This window comes from Miscanthus floridulus, chromosome 13 (genome assembly GCF_019320115.1).
Source record: "Miscanthus floridulus cultivar M001 chromosome 13, ASM1932011v1, whole genome shotgun sequence".
Classification (NCBI taxonomy): Eukaryota; Viridiplantae; Streptophyta; class Magnoliopsida; order Poales; family Poaceae; genus Miscanthus; species Miscanthus floridulus.
In genome coordinates, this window is record NC_089592.1 from 80889588 (window position 1) to 80906637 (window position 17050).

The 17050-nt window shown below is 51.6% G+C and overlaps 2 protein-coding genes across 6 annotated transcripts; one reads left to right on the plus strand and one right to left on the minus strand.

Annotated features, from left to right (window-relative positions):
• The first annotated feature begins 98 nt into the window (after window positions 1-98).
• Window positions 99-10694, plus strand: LOC136501504 (uncharacterized). Of its 2 annotated transcripts, XR_010770300.1 has the most exons (5): window positions 99-928; window positions 1406-1471; window positions 1567-1670; window positions 8458-9062; window positions 10270-10694. XR_010770300.1 is itself a non-coding variant. In XM_066497033.1 (4 exons), the coding sequence occupies exons 1-3, from the start codon at window positions 293-295 to the stop codon at window positions 1624-1626; spliced, it is 762 nt and encodes a 253-aa protein (XP_066353130.1). In that variant the 5' UTR covers window positions 99-292; the 3' UTR covers window positions 1627-1670; window positions 10270-10694. The 2 variants fall into 2 exon arrangements, 1 of the variants encoding a protein (XP_066353130.1); XM_066497033.1 differs by lacking the exon at window positions 8458-9062.
• Window positions 10695-11261: 567 nt separating this feature from the next.
• LOC136501426 (squamosa promoter-binding-like protein 14) lies at window positions 11262-16207 on the minus strand. 4 transcript variants are annotated; one of them, XM_066496957.1, is made up of 3 exons: window positions 15245-16207; window positions 12353-12486; window positions 11262-12254 (listed from the first exon to the last, which is right to left on the minus strand). In XM_066496957.1, exons 1-3 carry the CDS (start codon window positions 15676-15678, stop codon window positions 11587-11589), a joined length of 1236 nt encoding a protein of 411 aa, XP_066353054.1. In that variant the 5' UTR covers window positions 15679-16207; the 3' UTR covers window positions 11262-11586. The 4 variants fall into 4 exon arrangements, with proteins under 4 accessions (XP_066353054.1, XP_066353053.1, XP_066353052.1 ...); XM_066496956.1 differs by having other exon boundaries at window positions 11263-12257; XM_066496955.1 differs by having other exon boundaries at window positions 11263-12254; window positions 12350-12486.
• Window positions 16208-17050: the final 843 nt, after the last annotated feature.

The window sequence follows — 17050 nt, forward strand, 5'->3', positions numbered from 1 at the left end:
TAGTCTGACAAGTAAATAAAGAACTACATATATGTGAGGTAAAAAAACGCATTCCCGCTCACATTCAGATTTCCTTTCGTTGGCACTGCGGCACTGCCAGTGAAGCGCTAAAATTGGCAGGAACAGTCGGTGTGATCCAAAGGCCCAATAAACTAAAGCCTAGCCCATTACTCTTGAAACCGACTTGACCAAAGCCCGCTACGCCCTCGTCGGCGACCAACCGCCCCGCACGGTTTCCACGGCCCGTCTCCCTCCTCTCCGAGACCCCGACCGCTGACGCTCGCCGCGCGCCATGGAGCCGGACGCCGACGAGGACTACATGGGCGACCTCTCCCGATTCCTCCCGCCGAGTCCGTCCTCCTCCACCCCGCCGAAGAACCTCGGGCGCCGGAAGCAGCCACCCACGCAAGCGCAGGCGCAGACGCGGGCGAAGCGCGGGAAGGGTGTGCCGTGGCAGGAGCGGCGGCGGCAGGAGCGCGAGCGGAAGCAGCGGGAGGAGGACGCCCGCACGATGGCGGGGCTCGCGGAAGCCATCCCGGAGAGCAACGTAGGGTTCAGGATGTTGAAGCAGATGGGGTACGATCCCGAGTCCCGCGGCGCTGCCGCCGAGCCGGTCGGCATCGAGATCCGCCGCTCGCGGGCGGGGCTCGGGGCAGAGGAGCACGCGTTGACTCCGGCGACGGCAGTGGCGCCTGTGGAGAAATCGCGGGAGGTGGCGGAGCGGGAGCGGAGGCAGCAGGAGGAGATGGCGGTAGAGCTAAGGTCGCGGAAGAGCACGCAGTGGAAGGGCCGGAGGGTGGTTTGGGACTACCGCAAGGCCGAGAAGGCGCTCGCGCAGCTGGAGAACAGGGAGGTGGAGCCACCCGCACCGGAGGGGGAGGAGAAGGAGAAAGGGGCAGAGGAGGAAGAGGAGGTGATCACTGAAGAGGTAGTCAATTTTACTCTTTTTTCTTGTTATATGTTGGTGACATTGTTTAGGATCACAGGCCCACTGTGATTGTGCTATGCATTATGATTTACAAAACTCGAACTTAGTGAAGTCTGTAGAATTTTTATGGGATTCCCGGGAATGTAGTGGAGTTAACACAAAACTGATCATGGTATTAAATCAAGGTATATGACTGTTTCGCCATTTTGTCACCATTGTCGTCAACTCGTCAAAACCATGTATTGGATACACAAAAATAATAATTTGACCTTGTTTTTTCTTCTCTATTTTTGGCTTAAAAAAGACCAAGCATAAACTCTTATGGGTGCCTGATAATAGTATGCCTGCCTTTTCATACCCATGTCGTGTGAAGGCAGTGAGGAGTAGTATGGATATGGATTGTGAATTCTGAACTTTACTAACTGTCCTGGTGTTGCCAAAGAGGAAGAGATTAACATGTCATGTTTTGTGTTGCAGGATTTGCAGAACATTCTGTCTAAGTTGCGTGACCGGTACCAGTATTGCCTTTATTGTGGATGCAAGGTGAGCTTTTTTCGGGAAACTCAGTAAACTTGTTTTTTTTTTGATACAGCATCTTGCATACCTTTTATACTGGATGCTTTTCCTTCTTTGTTCAGTATGAATCACCAGAAGCGCTGGCAAAGGAATGCCCCGGCCCTGATGAGGATGACCATTGATTTGTTGTGTGAAGGTGACAAAGAATTGTCTTTGATACAAACAGGTGATGGTTCTATACTCACTGCAATGATGTTCGGTCATGATTGGTGTACATTGGATTTGCAATACATTGGAGCATCACAAGCTTTGTGCTCTTGTCCTTATCATACAAACACAATAAGCACTAGAATAGCTTGTTTTTTTGGCCGTATTGTCTACTTTTATACTTCTAGTTAAATAGTTTCTAGCTATTTTATATCGGAGTGATGAGACCTTAATGAGGGTTTAGCCTAGTGCTTACCCATGTATCTAGTTATCTACTTAGCTATTTACTATTCACTATCTAGCTGTTTTCAGGTGCCTTAGCATCAAAGCTAGCATCTACTTTATACACTAGAATATGCTGTAGTAGTTGAGAACTTCTTGTATCCCAAGTTTGCTTTTCCTATATAATGCAATCAAGCGGCTAAGTGCCAAGCTGCCCTCTGACAGGAGAAATTCCACTTGTCTAGCTACTTACTTGCAACAATGGTATCAGAGAGCCTGATTAGGAGAGAGCAGAGGCCATGTCCACCTCCAGCAAGCGCGCCCTGAGAGCAGCAGCCGCCGCCGCAGCTGCCAACACAGGCGGAGGAGTGGTGGTTAATCCTGGCGCCGATCGCGCTGAGCGCCTGGCCGCGGCAGAGGCCGTAGCCGCGTAGGCGATCGAGGCGGCCAGGCAGGCAGCGGCAGCAGCCCAGGCAGCGGCCAACACGGCCGCCGCGCTACGCGTGGAGTTGGAGCAGCAGCCCAGGGAGCCGCCACGGAGCCCGGTGCGCCGCCGGATCCCATCGCCATCTCCAGAGCGCCGTCGAGGACGCGGAGGCCGTCGCGGGTCGCCAGCGGCCGTCCAGACGGTGTACAAGGACTCCGGCACAGGGACGCCATGGCCGATGCTGACAAAGACCAACTACCACGAGTGGAGCCTGCTCATGAAGGTGAAGATGCAGGCGCGCCAGCTCTGGGACGCCATCGAGTACGGCGACCTCCCGTACCACGACGATCGGCGCACGCTCTAGGCCATCATCGCCGGGGTGCCACTGGAGATGGGCGCACCGCTTGCGGACAAGGCGACGACCAAGGAGGCGTGGGACTCCATCGCCGCGGCGCACATCGGCGTCGACCGCGTCCGCCGCGCCACGCTGCAGCGGCTGCGCAAGGAGTGGGAGAACCTCGCCTTCCGTCCCGGTGAGCAGGTCGAGGACTTCACCCTCCGCCTCTCCACGCTGAAGCAGCAGATGGCCTGCCACGGTGACAAGGACCTCGACGAGGAGCGGGCGGTGGAGAAGCTTCTTTGTGCGGCACCGAAGAAGTACGCCCAGCTGATGATCGTGATCGTGACCCTCCTCGACTTCCAGGACCTCACCATCGAAGAGGTCGCCAGAAGGCTGAAGACGGTGGACGATCTCGAGGAAGAACCTCCGTCCGAGCCCATCTCCGTCGGCGGGAAACTGATGTACACCGAGGAGCAATGGCTCGCTCGGCAGAAGCAGAAGAAGAAAGGAGGAGATGGCTCCGGCTTGTCCAGCTCGTCCAAGGAACCCCGTCGGCGTCCTCGCGGCGGCAGGAAGCAGAAGCCCAAGGGCGACCGTGGCGACGGCGGGCAAGGAGGAAAGGTTGGTGGCGCCGGCGGCGAACGCAAGGCGAACCGCGACGACACCTGCCTCAACTGTCATCGCGCCGGCCATTGGGTGAAGGATTGCCCCCAGCCTCGACGCGAGCGTGACGGCGCGGCGCATCTCGCGGAAGCGGATGACGACGAGGCGGCTCTGTTTCTCGCCCACATCGTCCTATGCTTCTGGGATCGCCGCGGGCGCCTCCTCGTCAAGGTGAACCGCGGGCCTAGCCGCCTCTATGTCCTCCATCTTGAGGCCGTTAAGCCGCTCTACCTCGCCGTGAGGAAGGACGACGACGCCTGGCGCTGGCACGAGCGGTTCGGCCACCTCCACTTCGAGGCGCTACACCAGCTCGGCAAGCAGGCTATGGTGCGCGGCATGCCGGTGATCAAGCACGCCGAACAAGTCTGCGACACCTGCGTCACGACGAAGCAGCGCCGGCGCCCCTTCCCTCAGCAGGCCCAGTACCGCGCGCAGAAGAAGCTGGAGCTCGTCCACGGCGACCTTTGCGGGCCCGTGACGCCGGCGACTCTAGGAGGGCGGCGCTACTTCCTCCTGATGGTGGACGACGCGTCCCGCTTCATGTGGGCCGTCCTGCTGCCATCCAAGGATGCTGCCGCGGACGCCGTCAAGAAGATTCAGGCCGCAGCAGAGAGGGAGAGCGGTCGCAAGCTCCGGGTGCTACGCACCGACAACGGCAGCGAGTTTACCGTCGCGGAGTTCGCCGCGCCACTTCTCGGCGCCTCACTCGCTGCAGCAAAATGGCGTGGTGGAACACCGGAATCAAACCGTGGTGGCCATCCATGGCTCGGGCGTTGCTGAAGCAGAGGAGGATGCCGGCCAAGTTTTGGGGGGAGGCGGTGATGATGGCAGTCCATCTGCTCAATCGCTCACCGACGCGGAGCTTGCAGGGCAAGACCCCCTGAGGTCTGGCACGGGCGCACGCCGGCGGTCGGCCACCTGAAGACATTTAGCTGCGTCGCCTACACCAAGGATCTGGGGTAGCTCCGCAAGTTGGATGATCGCGGCAAACCCGACGTCTTCATCGGGTACGCGGAGGGAGCCAAGGCGTACCACATCCTGGACCCTGCGACGCAGCGTGTCAGGATCAGTCGCGACGTCATCTTCGACGAGGGGCGTGACTGGGATTGGTCTACCCCGGACGCCGGCAGCTTGGCCGCAGCGGCGAGCGACTTCATCGTCGAGTTCTGGGAGACTGGAGGAGCTGGGGGAGCACAAGATGCTTCTCCAGTGGCGGCCGGAGCTACATCGCCGGCGCCATCACACTCTGCACCGCGCTTGCCGTCACCAAATCCGGGGGAGCCCGGAGGGACATCGACAGCAGCGGTCGCTCCTCCAGCACCCCGGCCAGCCTCGCCAACGCCACCGCCAGCGTCCCCAGCTGCTTCTACTACTTCACCGGCATCACCAGCGGCAGCAGCTGTGGCTGGAGACCAAGTGGAGTTTGCCACTCCACTGGAGGATGATGAAGACAGACTCGACGCCTACTACGACGACGAGCCGCTGCGATACCGTACGATGACGAACATCATCGGCGACCATCCTCCGCCTCAACGCCTCTTTGCCGAGCTTCACCTCACACACGCCGGTGAGCCTGCCAACTACGTCGAGGCCAAGGATGATCCGGCATGGCGGGCGACAATGGAGCAAGAGCTCAAGGCGGTGGAGCAGAACCGGACCTGGGAGCTGGTGCCGCTCCCTACCGGTCATCGGCCCATCACCCTAAAGTGGGTGTTCAAGCTCAAGAAGGATGAGCTGGGCGCTGTGATCAAGCACAAGGCCAGACTTGTGGCGCATGGCTTCGTTCAGCAAGAAGGGGTGGACTACGACGACGCGTTTGCTCCGGTGGCACGCATGGAATCCGTCAGGGTCCTCCCCGCGCTGGCGGCTCAAGAAGGCTAGCGCGTTCATCACATGGGTGTCAAATCAGCCTTCCTCAACGACGACCTCAAGGAGGAAGTATACGTGCAGCAGCCGCCCGACTTCGTCGTCGCCGGAGAAGAGGGGAAGGTCTACCGCCTCCGCAAGGCCCTCTACGGCCTGCGGCAGGCTCCGCGCGCCTAGAACGCCAAGCTGGATGCCACACTCAAGGAGATGGGCTTCCAGCAAAGTGCTAACGAGGCGGCGATGTACCGGCGGGGCAGTGGACGCTCTGTCCTGCTTGTCGGCGTCTACGTCGACGACATGATCATCACCGGCGCAGAGGATCGAGAGGTGGAGGCGTTCAAGGCTCAGATGAAGAAGACTTTCGACATGGGTGACCTTGGCCTCCTCAGCTTCTACCTCGGCGTCGAGGTGCATCAAGATGCCACCGACATCACCCTCCGTCAGACACATTATGCCAAGAGGATTCTGGAGCTCGGCGGAATGGCTGGCTGCAACCCTGCCCATACTCTAATGGAGGAGCGGCTGAGGCTTAGCAGGCACAACACAACGGCGGAGGTCGATCCCACACACTACCGGCGCCTCATCGGCAGTCTGCGCTACCTGGTGCGCACTCGCCCCGATCTGGCATTCGCTGTTGGCTTCGTCAGCAGGTTCATGGAGCGGCCTACGGTGGAGCACTAACGCTGTCAAACGCATTCTCTGCTATGTTGCTGGCACGCTCGACTATGGTCTGCACTTCACCAAGGCGCCTGGCTCCGCTCGCTTCGTCGGCTATTGCGACAGCGACCTCGCCTATGACATCGACACAAGCAGGAGCACGAGTGGAACACTCTTCTTCCTCGGCAATTACTTGGTCAGCTGGTAATCAATCAAGCAGAAGGTGGTGGCGCTCTCCAGCTGCGAAGCAGAGTACATTGCCACTTCTACTGCTGCAATCGAGGCTCTGTGGCTCTCAAGGCTGCTAGCAGAGCTCCTCGGCAAGCATGTCGAGGTGGTGGAGCTAAAGGTGGACAACAAGTCGGCCCTCGCTCTGGCCAAGAATCCAGTCTTCCATGAAAGGAGCAAGCACATAAGGATCAAGTACCACTTCATCCACAGCTGCCTGGAAGATGGAAGCATCAAGGCCGATCACATCTCAACTACTGATCAGCTTGCAGACATTCTCAGCAAATCCTTGGGCAGAGCCAAATTTGAAGAGATGAGGGAGAGAATTGGTCTGAGGCAGATCATCCCCAAGGCAGGGCACAAGGCTAAGGGGGAGAATTGAGGCCCTGTTTGGTTGAGCTATGGATTTTGGAAAAGTAGCTGTGAGCTGTGGCTTTTCGAAAAGCTACTGTGGATTGAGGGTTGTGGCTTTTGGAAAAGTCCATTTGGTTGAATAGCTGTGGCTTTTAGAAAACTTCTCACACTGACAGGCGCGCCCCACATGTCATACACACACTGCTTCTTCATCCTCTAGCCACCATGGGGATGGCCGTGCTCGCCGAAGCTGGCCGCACCCACCACGGGGACGTACGAATCCGCTCATGCCTACGCCGGGGAGGGCCGGATCCACTCGCGCCTACGTCGGGAGGGGCGGAGCTTGTCCGCGCCGCGTTGGGGAGGGCCGTGGAGGGGCGGAGCCTCCTGTGCCGCGACGAGGAGGGCCGGAGCCACCTGCGCCACACGGGGAGGGTTGGGAGGGGCGGAGGGAAGGGCCGAGGGAGGGAGGTGCCGGCCGCCGATGAGGAGCTGAGGGAAGGCCGCGGCCGTCGGGCCTCCCGCGCGCGCGCCCGAGGCGGCAGCGGCGGAGCTCCCGCACGCCCTGTGCTGGCCGCCGGTGGCAGGGTGGCGCTCGCTCTGGTTGTCGCGGTGGCGGAGGAATCGCGGCGGCGCGGAGCGGAGGAAGTCGTGGCGGCGGGGAAAAGAACGAACCGTTTTCTTCATGATGGATGGCATTGCGGGTAATTTTGATAAAAATGAGGAAGCTACAGCAGGTGAAAGCAGCCTCCCCCCTGCTGTGAAAATTGAACTGGGCAAAAGCTAGCTTTTGGAGAAGCTGTTGGTCTATCCAAACCCCTTTGGTTAGCTTTTTTACTTCTGGAGAAGCTACAGCCGGTTGGAAGCTGAACCAAACACCCCCTGAGGGTTTAGCCTAGTGCTTACCCATGTATCTAGTTATCTACTTAGCTATTTACTATTCACTGTCTAGCTGTTTTCAGGTGCCTTAGCATCCAAGCTAGCATCTACTTTATACACTAGAATATGCTGTAGTAGTTGAGAACTTCTTGTATCCCAAGTTTGCTTATCCTATATAATGCAATCAAGCGGCTAAGTGCCAAGCTGGCCCTCTGGCAGGAGAAATTCCACTTGTCTAGCTACTTACTTGCAACACTTAAGTTGACAGAAAACAGAATTGTTGCACTGAAAGTGCTGGAAGGCATATCCTCTAGAGTGATGCCATGCAAATAACTATTAACTGCTACATGTGCAATATCTCAATATTTTTTCTCGAGTAAAACGGAAGAGCTGCGTGTCATTTTATTAAGAGGAAAATATTACAGAGGAGGAGGCCAATTGACTAAAGTGGCAACCCATCTAGCAAACAGGGTTACAAAAGCATCACAATACAAAGGTTTTCCAAGTCTCCCTGCCATAACATGTCGATTCGCTTGCGTTGTCCAATTAACATATGGCCTCGGTGTTGAAGGGCGTCTGGGGAACACACGTCCAACACGTGCTGTTTTGCAGGCTTTTTCGCATACATGGAACTAAACGGGCCAAAATGATCAGAAAATGCCATCCACCACAAGGGCACATGGATGACAGTCTAGTCTACGAATCGAGTACTATTAGTGTGTCTAAATCTAAACTTTTTAAATCTTTTTGTGACGCTATGTGTATCCTGGAGTGTTTGAAGATGGTTATATCAACTCAATGTAACGATCTTGAAATTAATAAAGCTTCTGTTGTTGAAAAAAAGAAAATACCATCCACCACCTGATTAAGTGTCAGGTGTGAGCGAGGTAAGGAGGAGTTCATGGAGTGTGGAAGCACCAACCAAGCACCACAGACACACTCGTTGACTAGGTTTACCACAGAGTGTCTGAATAATTGGCATGGCTCGCTCAAACATGCAGGTGTTTCGGTGCTCCTAGACTTCCCAAGTCACTAGGATGATTAGGGTATTGGGACCCTTTCACATTTTATTAGGGACATTTCTGTCGGTGCTGCCCCACCAGCTTGAGAAGCTTGTTGCAGTGATAAATATCTCAATATGAAAACTGAAGTGTATTTGTTCTTTGTCAGTCTGGAAAGATGGGAGTGGGATGGAAAGCCACAATGAGCGTCTACATATCATATGCTATGCAGCAATACTGGAGCGTAGCTACATCTTCGGAGTCCCTCATCAAGGCACAAAGGCTCTTCAGAGCCAGAAGAGAATAGTTGCCAGTGGTGAACAAGCAAACTGTGATTTTGACCTGTGATAAGCGGATGACATTTTTGTATCTGCTTTCCAACTGAGTGAGAGAGGGGGCTATATTTGTCGACATCTGCTCGATTTTGTAGTCAGAAAAGTCAAGTCTATTTTATGAAGGGCGGGCCTGGTGCAAGCGGTAGAGTCTTACCGCCTGTGACCGGAAGGTCCCAGGTTCGAGTCGCGGTCTCCTCGCATTGCACAGGCGAGGGTAAGGCTTGCCACTGACACCTTTCCCCAGACCCCATACAGAGCGGGAGCTCTCTGCATTGGGTACGCCCTTTTAAAAGTCAAGTCTATTTTATGAAACTTCCACTGTGCAATGCTGGAATGGAATATCTGTACATTGCTGTCAGTCTTGTGTGTCGTCTAAGGATGCATCATTGCTGAAGAAATGCCTGGAAAGGGCCATGATCACTGTTGAACATCACAGAAGGTACCATAGTACCATATGCTGCAGCATTATTTAGCATGACGCTGGTTCTTATTTCCTATTGTCCCTAACATCATCATTGTACTCTTTGGACCCTGCCTAAGGCAATTCCATTGGCCTTCTTTGATGTAGGTTCCACATCTGTTTGCTCTTTGAATTAGACAGTTCTGCAACAGAAACATTTTCAACTTGTACAGCCTTTGGAAATAAAAGAGAAGGAATGCCATGAAAAATAGTGATTGGACATAAAAGGAGATACACACATCAAATTTTCCAAGACATTCTCTTTCGTGCAATTCCAAGTCTTGATGCTTTATGTAGAAAATAAAACAGTTACACTAATAGCTGGATTTCAGTCTCATGGATGTTGCAGTTATTTGCTTGCTTGTGTTCTTGCTTGTTATTCTGTCTTGTCTGTTTGATTTGGCTAAGTGTGAAAAGGCCTCTAGCTGAGTTGGTAGGTTGATCCGGCCACGGCCATCGTTGTTCTCACATGGGCTACAATGCGTTGTGTATAGGTGGGGCAGGGGTTGGGGGGTTTTCTGGACCTGCGTGAGGTCTTCTTAATGCAATGCCAAGGCTGTCTTACCCTCACAGGTCGAGTTTTTATTTTTTTTATTTGGCTAAGTAGACAGCGATATCGATTTTTTATATTCTTATTTTTTTTTACAAGAATTTTTTATATTCTTTTGTGGTCAATGGTTTACATAACTGAACATTGTTCCTGAATCCTCACTGTTTTTCCTGCTCCATAATGTTTTTCTGTCAGCAAATTCAATGTTCCAGTCTGTAAAATTGGGTTTTCTTCTTCAACCTCAGCTGTTATATTTCATGATAAGAAAATTGACTTTGGCTGGATTCTTCAATGGAAACATTTACACTCCTCGACTTTGAACTTTTTTGGTATATATTTCGACTTATCTCAATTTGTTTACCTGGAGTTGTTGACTAATTGTTTCCTTATAGAAAAGCATATGACATTAGAACTCAAAGAATACCTTGGCAAATAAGCACTGACAATCTGTGACGCTATTCAAATTTATGTCCGTGCCCTCTCATCTGGTAGAATCATACCACGCTGCCTTGACCAAAACACCTGCATGTTGTGTGCATTAGAACTCAAAGAATACTTGCAATATGTGTGCGCAGTCAGTTTGTTGAGTAGAAATTGCAGCTCTGATGTTGTAACGGTTAATTTTCTAATCTGCAGGGCATAATGAAGCATCAGCTTTCCAACTGAGCAAGGGGCTATACGCCCTATTCGCTTGGGCTTGTTTGGCTGATAAGCCATGGCTGAAAGTACTGTTAGCTGATTTGGTGTGAGAGAAAAATATTGTTCGTTGGCTGAAAAAGTACGGCTTATAAGTTAAACAAGCCCAAGTGAACAGGGTGATATTATATTTTTGGACATCTGCTCTAGTTTGTAGTTGAGACTCGTGAATGCCCAACCCTACTTTCTCGAGCATCTACAGTGTGATGATAGATTCTCTGTACTGTATGTCGTCTAAGGATCCATGATCACCGATGGTAAGCCTGGAATGATCACTGTTCATTGTCGCAGGAGCTACATAGTCCCATATGGCTACAGGCTACCGCATTTGAGGTTGATGCAGTGTTTCATTGGTTTTCTTTTTAGTGTGGGTTCCTCAGCCTGTTTGGGCCCTGAATTACGCTGTGTACCGGCAGCTACAGATCCAACCTGTACAGCAGATCCAAATCACTCAACTGGAAAGAAATCGGAACACCTGCTCAACAAACAGTGATTGGACAAAAGAGTGAATGAAATTGAAATACCTACACACAAAACTGTGATCGGACAAATGGAAATAAATTCGCCAAAAAAAAAATCTCTCACAGGAAAGGTGCCGTTGTTCTGTGTGGAATATACCACTGTTCTCCACTAAGAAAATTTTGTAGATTTGGAAGAAGCTGCTGCATGGATCTCATTCTGCCCTCACCACACCACTGGTGCTAAGAGCATGCTGCAAAGCCACGCTGTGCCTGTGGTCTCGCTTTACATAAACAACACTCCCTTGGAACCGATTCTTGGCAATGCCAGGCAACATTGGAGGGCACAGCGGAAAGAAGCATGTAAGTTCTGCAGCCTCAAGTACAATATTCAGTAGAAATGATGCATGGAGCCATGCTTGCTTTTTCTCCAGGTCATTCTACTGAAAGGTGCACCTGCTCTGGATCACAGGATGTAAAGACCACAGTACCAGCAGCATGGACGGACCATCAAACGAGTAGGATATTTTCAATAATCACCCCTAAACTGAACAGAGCAAATTTCAGGATGAATATGAGATTAATACATCGAGCGAAGTCCCCGACAAGCATACTGATAACTTCAAATCATGGAGGTCTACATAGACGCAACAGATGAGTTCATGGACAACCACAAAAGAAATTAGTCTCCTGACATTGCATTAGTTCCTTATCATACTGGATGCTCTAAGCTAGCAAACAGAGGCTTTCAGTTCCATCTCTCTGTGCGGCTATGATCTGCTGCACTTTATTTGGCCTCCTAGAGCGACCAGTCCATTGTGTTGCCGGACTGGTCGAACGTGCCCGTGGAGCCCTGATCATTGCGCGGCGCTGGCGCTGACCCTGGCGCTGGCCTGTTTCCCTGCAGGGCAAGCTCGAGCTCACCTGAGAACTGGCCATGATGGCTGCTTGAGCCTGAGTGCATCTCGCTGAGGGGGACGTCAGGTGGCAACTGAGGCACGTTCCGCCCGCCTTCATGGCCCCGGGAGTCAGTCCAGGGGCTTGGCGCAATGTAGCTACTCGCCATGAGGGAGGGGGGTGCCACAGGGTTACCGTCAAAACCTGCTGTTGCAGGCATTGATGCAGCATGGCTGTGGCCGGCACTGTGGGTAGTATCCCATGGCTGAGTTGACAGAAGAGAGAGAGCACAGCTAGAGTCCGAGGGGACTCCTGCAAGACATCCACCTGGGGGGAGCTCCGGACCAGGGAACACCGGTGGCCTTGACGACGAGCGACCCTGGCTCCCATATGAGTGGGCACCGTATCCTGCGACCGCGCTTTGATGATGATGAGGATCTAAGCTCGCTTGCCACTGGATACTACCAGGCGCCCTTTCACCAGGTCGAACTGCTGGAAACCCATCCCTCATGGTGGTTGGAACCCTTGGGTATGAAAAATCCAACATGAAGCTTCTGAACCTGCCGGGCTCTTCTGGATCAAGCATACGAACATTAGCAGATACAAAAACTGAAACTTTGGTCACTTACATCACAAAGTAGAAACAAATAAAGCAGCTTTGTTACCACCAAATGATGCAGCAAGGCGACCATATCGTGATGCAAGAGGTCCAGGAGGTGGCCTCCTCCGGCGTTCATTGTGGCCTGCAAGACGTCTGCGGCAGCTTTTTTTTAGTTGGTCAAATTCAGGCAGCTGGTGGAACCTGTAATTTATGTGAACAGAGATGTGTTCATTCAAGTGTCCTTGATCAACTTACAGGTGAGGCACAGTAACAGAATTTTATAAGGAATACAAGTTGCATTCTCTAAATCCACATATATTGTTGTAGACTGATGGTTTCTGTGCAGAATGCAAACAAAGCAGGCAATAAAAAAATTCATGGAACAAGCATAAACCATAATAACTCTTACAATAGAGTAAAATGCAAGTTGAATGATGGGATAATAATAAGTTCAAAGTACTTGTTTATCTTAGTAGCAACATGTGAGTACTTATCTTAGTAGCAACATGCATAGCGCGACATAGATATAGGAAACCACACTTTAGGTCAAAGCCATTGGGAATGGTAGTACATTCAAGAGTAACATTTCTCTTCCTCCTAGGCTAGGGTTGTACTGCACATCCATTAAAGATTAACCTCTGTCTTATGCCACTCATAATTACACCTGCACATCCATACTAAGAAAGCAAAGAGAGAGTGTATGTAATCATTCATAGAGATGTGAGATGTCGGGCTTAACACAACAATACACATCCACCAATGAGGTTTACATTAATGCCGGGGCAGGTGTCCTTAACAGCAAAGTGGCAGATGGTCCAACTTAGCTTCTCTAATGATGCGTTGTTGCTATAAGTGGCTATGTGGTGTTTTGGTTTAGGACAGCCCAAATCCAGAACTGTGGCACCTTTTCTTTTGCTGGGGACGTGAGGATACCCCTGTAGCCTAGCCCTAAAGCACAAAAGCTTGGTCGCTAGGGTGATGTGTCCAGGTCCTACTCATATCAATGCTTAAGACATGTAGTTCCACCATCATGTTTAGTTTTTTTTTCCTATTGTAACTTGATTGACAAATAAAATCAAAAGCTTGAACCTAACAAAGCTGAAAATAGCATCGCTACAGGTGACCATGGACCAGAAAGCCCCTTTGTCCAACAAAAATTGAAATTATTACGAAATATCACACAGTGAAATTATTTAAACACTGCTTCAATCCAATCGACTACCATTGTCAAATTAGAGAACTGAATTACTGACATACCTGTCCATAAGACCATAGCTACATTCTACTTTTTCTTTATTTCCTTATGTAGCATTGTTCTGGTATTAAGCCATGAGACAGCTCGATCTTTCCATACACTTACTATCATTAGGCACCGGTAGCAAATTTATAAACGAATATGCTAAAGTGTATCTTAAGGAAACAAGCTATTCCAGAAACAGCCTAGTTTGGTGTAGCACCTGAAGGGACTAGAAATTTTTTCAGATCTTGAACCGAATGAATTTAATTTTGTTTGTTAAGTACTTGTAGTAGTCAAAATAGTGGAACGTGTTTTTTTAGGCACTAAACATTGAATAGTATCGTAGTACAACCTGTAAAGTTCCGAGAATAACAGTGGCAAAGGCTAGCTTGTTGTTCCTTGTGGGACCACTGAGGGCCAACTGATCATGCCTAATGTAGGGTTCTTTTGGGGGCGAAGGATGCCGCATGTAGTTTGGTTAAGTACAGGGGACAAAAAAATGTCTAGTGCTATTTTTGAGGCAGATTAAACAATGGATACTTGGCCCCGTTCATTTAGCTGAAAAGCCATCAATGTGTTCGTTTGGTCGTATTTAGTTTATAAACCATGGCTTATCAGTCAACGAACAGTGTTTTTCTCTCACACCAAACCAGCCAACAGTACTTTCAGCCATGGCTTATAAGCCAAACCAGCCCAAACGAACAAGGCGCATGGCTGAAAGCTGATTTGTTGTGAGAGAAAAACACCGTTTGTCCGCAGAAATAGTACGGCTCATAAAACCAGCAAACAGGGCAAAGACTCGTTTGAAATTCCTCAGTGTTGTTCCTTTGGGGACCACCCACAACAGCCGCTTGGTCGTAAACGATCGTGGATTATAAGCCAGAATAGTATTTTTCTCTCACACCAAACCAGCCAGCAGTAATAATCCACGATCGTTTCAGCCGAAACGAACAGGCTGAGTCACATCACTCTATTTAGGGGGCGTTTGGATCGAGGGACTAAAAATTAGAAGGTGTGTTGAACGAGGGTGTTCGGATACTATAAAAAAACAAAAATAACAGAATCCGTCGGTAATCCACCTGACAAATTTATTAAGCCTAATTAATCCGCCATTAGCACATGTTTACTGTAGCACCCCATTGTCAAATCATGGCCTAGTTAGGCTTAAAAAATTCGTCTAAAAAAACAGTCTCGCTTTGTAGTTTCGTAAATAGTCTATATTTAATACTCCGCATGTATCGAACATCCGATGAGACATCGACTAAAGTTTATGAGTTAGGAACCAAACACCTCCAAGGATTAGGAGCATCCATCAAACCTACCAACTTTAAAGTTCTCATGAGCACAAACGAAACATTAAAGTACTCTAATAATAATACCAAAGCAAGTTTTCATCTTTTTTTTATCCTTCATTCTTCAGAAAGAGAAGATGTCAGGGGAAAAAATTGGTACAGATGAAATCGAAGCTCCATCAAACTGAGCCAAGTTTCCACTGTTTAGCGCATCTAGTTTTGTAATGTATCCATAATGAACCAAAAATTGTTTGATTTTCGTCTAGTCTCCATAAACCCTAGACAGTAAATAAAAGAAGTGGAATGAAAAGCGCAGAAAGCACAGCGAATGCTACCAACTGTCAACTGAAAACAAGCAATTGAATCATTGAATGAGAGGTGGAGGTGGAGGGAGGAGTGCAACAATGGCGGTGTGGAGGTGGTGAGTGACCTGCTGCACTGCTGGCAGAAGCGCTGCTCCAGGCCGTTGACGACGACGCGGGGCTCCTTGGAGTGCATTTTGCAGACCTTGTGGCGGCAGTAGTAGGGCTTGACGTCGGTGAGGTCAACGTTGCAGCCGTCGACCTGGCAGCGCGCTGGCGCGGGCGCCGGCGAGGGGCCCGCGCCGCCGGCCGCGGCCCTGCCCCTCCTGCCGCCGCCACCGCCGCCGCCGCCGGCCGCCCTGGGCGAAGCGGCCGGCGGCGACGGCTGCTGCGTGGCTGGAGGTGCGGTCGCGCTGGCACTGCCACCGCCACCGCCTCCGCTGCTCCCGCTGCTGGAGCCGCCGGCGGCGTCCTCGAAGTAGATCTTCTTGCCGAACTTGAGGCCGTGCAGCTGGTCATCCCCGCCGCCGCCGCCGCCACTGGCGCCGCCGCCGGACTCCATTGCGGCGGCGACTGTGTGTGAGGGGAGGGGGTGGTGTTGTGCTGTGGCTGGGTCTCCCCCTCTTCTCTCTCCTCCTCCAAGAGGGAGGGAGGAGGTGGCGAAGGAGAGGGACAGCGGGGCTCGCTGTTGCCTTAAAAATAAGGGCCTGCCTCCCTCACCTGCGCGCGCTCTCTCTCTCCTTCCACTCCGAGCACCTCCCCTCCACTGTGGGCGTGTGACTGTGTGTGATGCGAGCCGCGGCAGTGCGGCTGCGTCTCTCCTGCCGCTCGCGGCCTCTGAGCACGGTCTCTCACGCGAGCGCACGAGCCGGCCTAGCTAGCCGCGCCAGGGCGCCACCGCCACCGCCACCTTTCGCTTCCATCGGCTGCTCGGGTTGGTACGACGGGCGCGCGTCGCCACCACTGACCACCCCGTGCCAACGTCTGCCACCACCCCGGGGGGCTTTTTGTAGACGCGACGCGAGGGGACGGGGAGGGGGTAAAGAAAAAAAAAACGGAAGGCTGCGCTTGCGCTTGTGGCAGCGAGCTGAGCGAGGCGGCCGCTCAGCCGCATGCCATCTTTGGCGCACCGCACAGTGGCAGCCGGCCGGCCGGCCGCCTGTCCCCAGTTATCAAATCGCTGAGGTCCAGTTTAGATGTTAAAAATTTTGGCAAAATGACATCGTAGCATTTTCGTTGTTATTTGAGAATTAGTGTCTAATTATAATCTAATTAGGCTTAAAAGATTCGTCTCGTGGATTTCGTCTAAACTGTGTAATTAGTTTTATTTTTTATTTACATTTAATGCTTCATGCATGCGTCCAAAGATTCGATGTGACGAGAAATCTTGAAAAATTTGATGTTTTGGAGGGGAACTAAACATGCCCTGAGCCCTTGTTTAGTTCCACCCCAACTTCCAAAAAGTTGCTACAGTACCTGTCACATCGAATGTTTACGGCCCGTGCATGGAGCATTAAATGTAGACGAAAAGAAAAACTAATTGCACAGTTTGGTGGGAAATTGCGAGACGAACGTTTTGAGCCTAATTAGTCCATGTTTGAACACTATTTGCCAAATAAAAACGAACGTGCTACAGTAACCCAAAATCCAAATTCCTACCACTAAACAAGTGCTGAGTATCAGACAGACTGGAAAAAATACAGTAAAGCCTTTTTTTTCTCCTCCCTCAGCGACGACAGACGCCACACGCACGCACTGCGAGAGGGGAGGAGAGAGAGCGGCGGCGGCAGCGAGCTGAGAGATGCCGATGCCGTCGACGCCTCGACGCCGAGCTGAGATCGAAGAGGGGAACGCGAACGTACTAGGAGGGCTAAAAGCTAGCAGTACAGCAGGCAGGCCATGAATGAACAGAACAGCCCGGCTGTGTTGGCAGC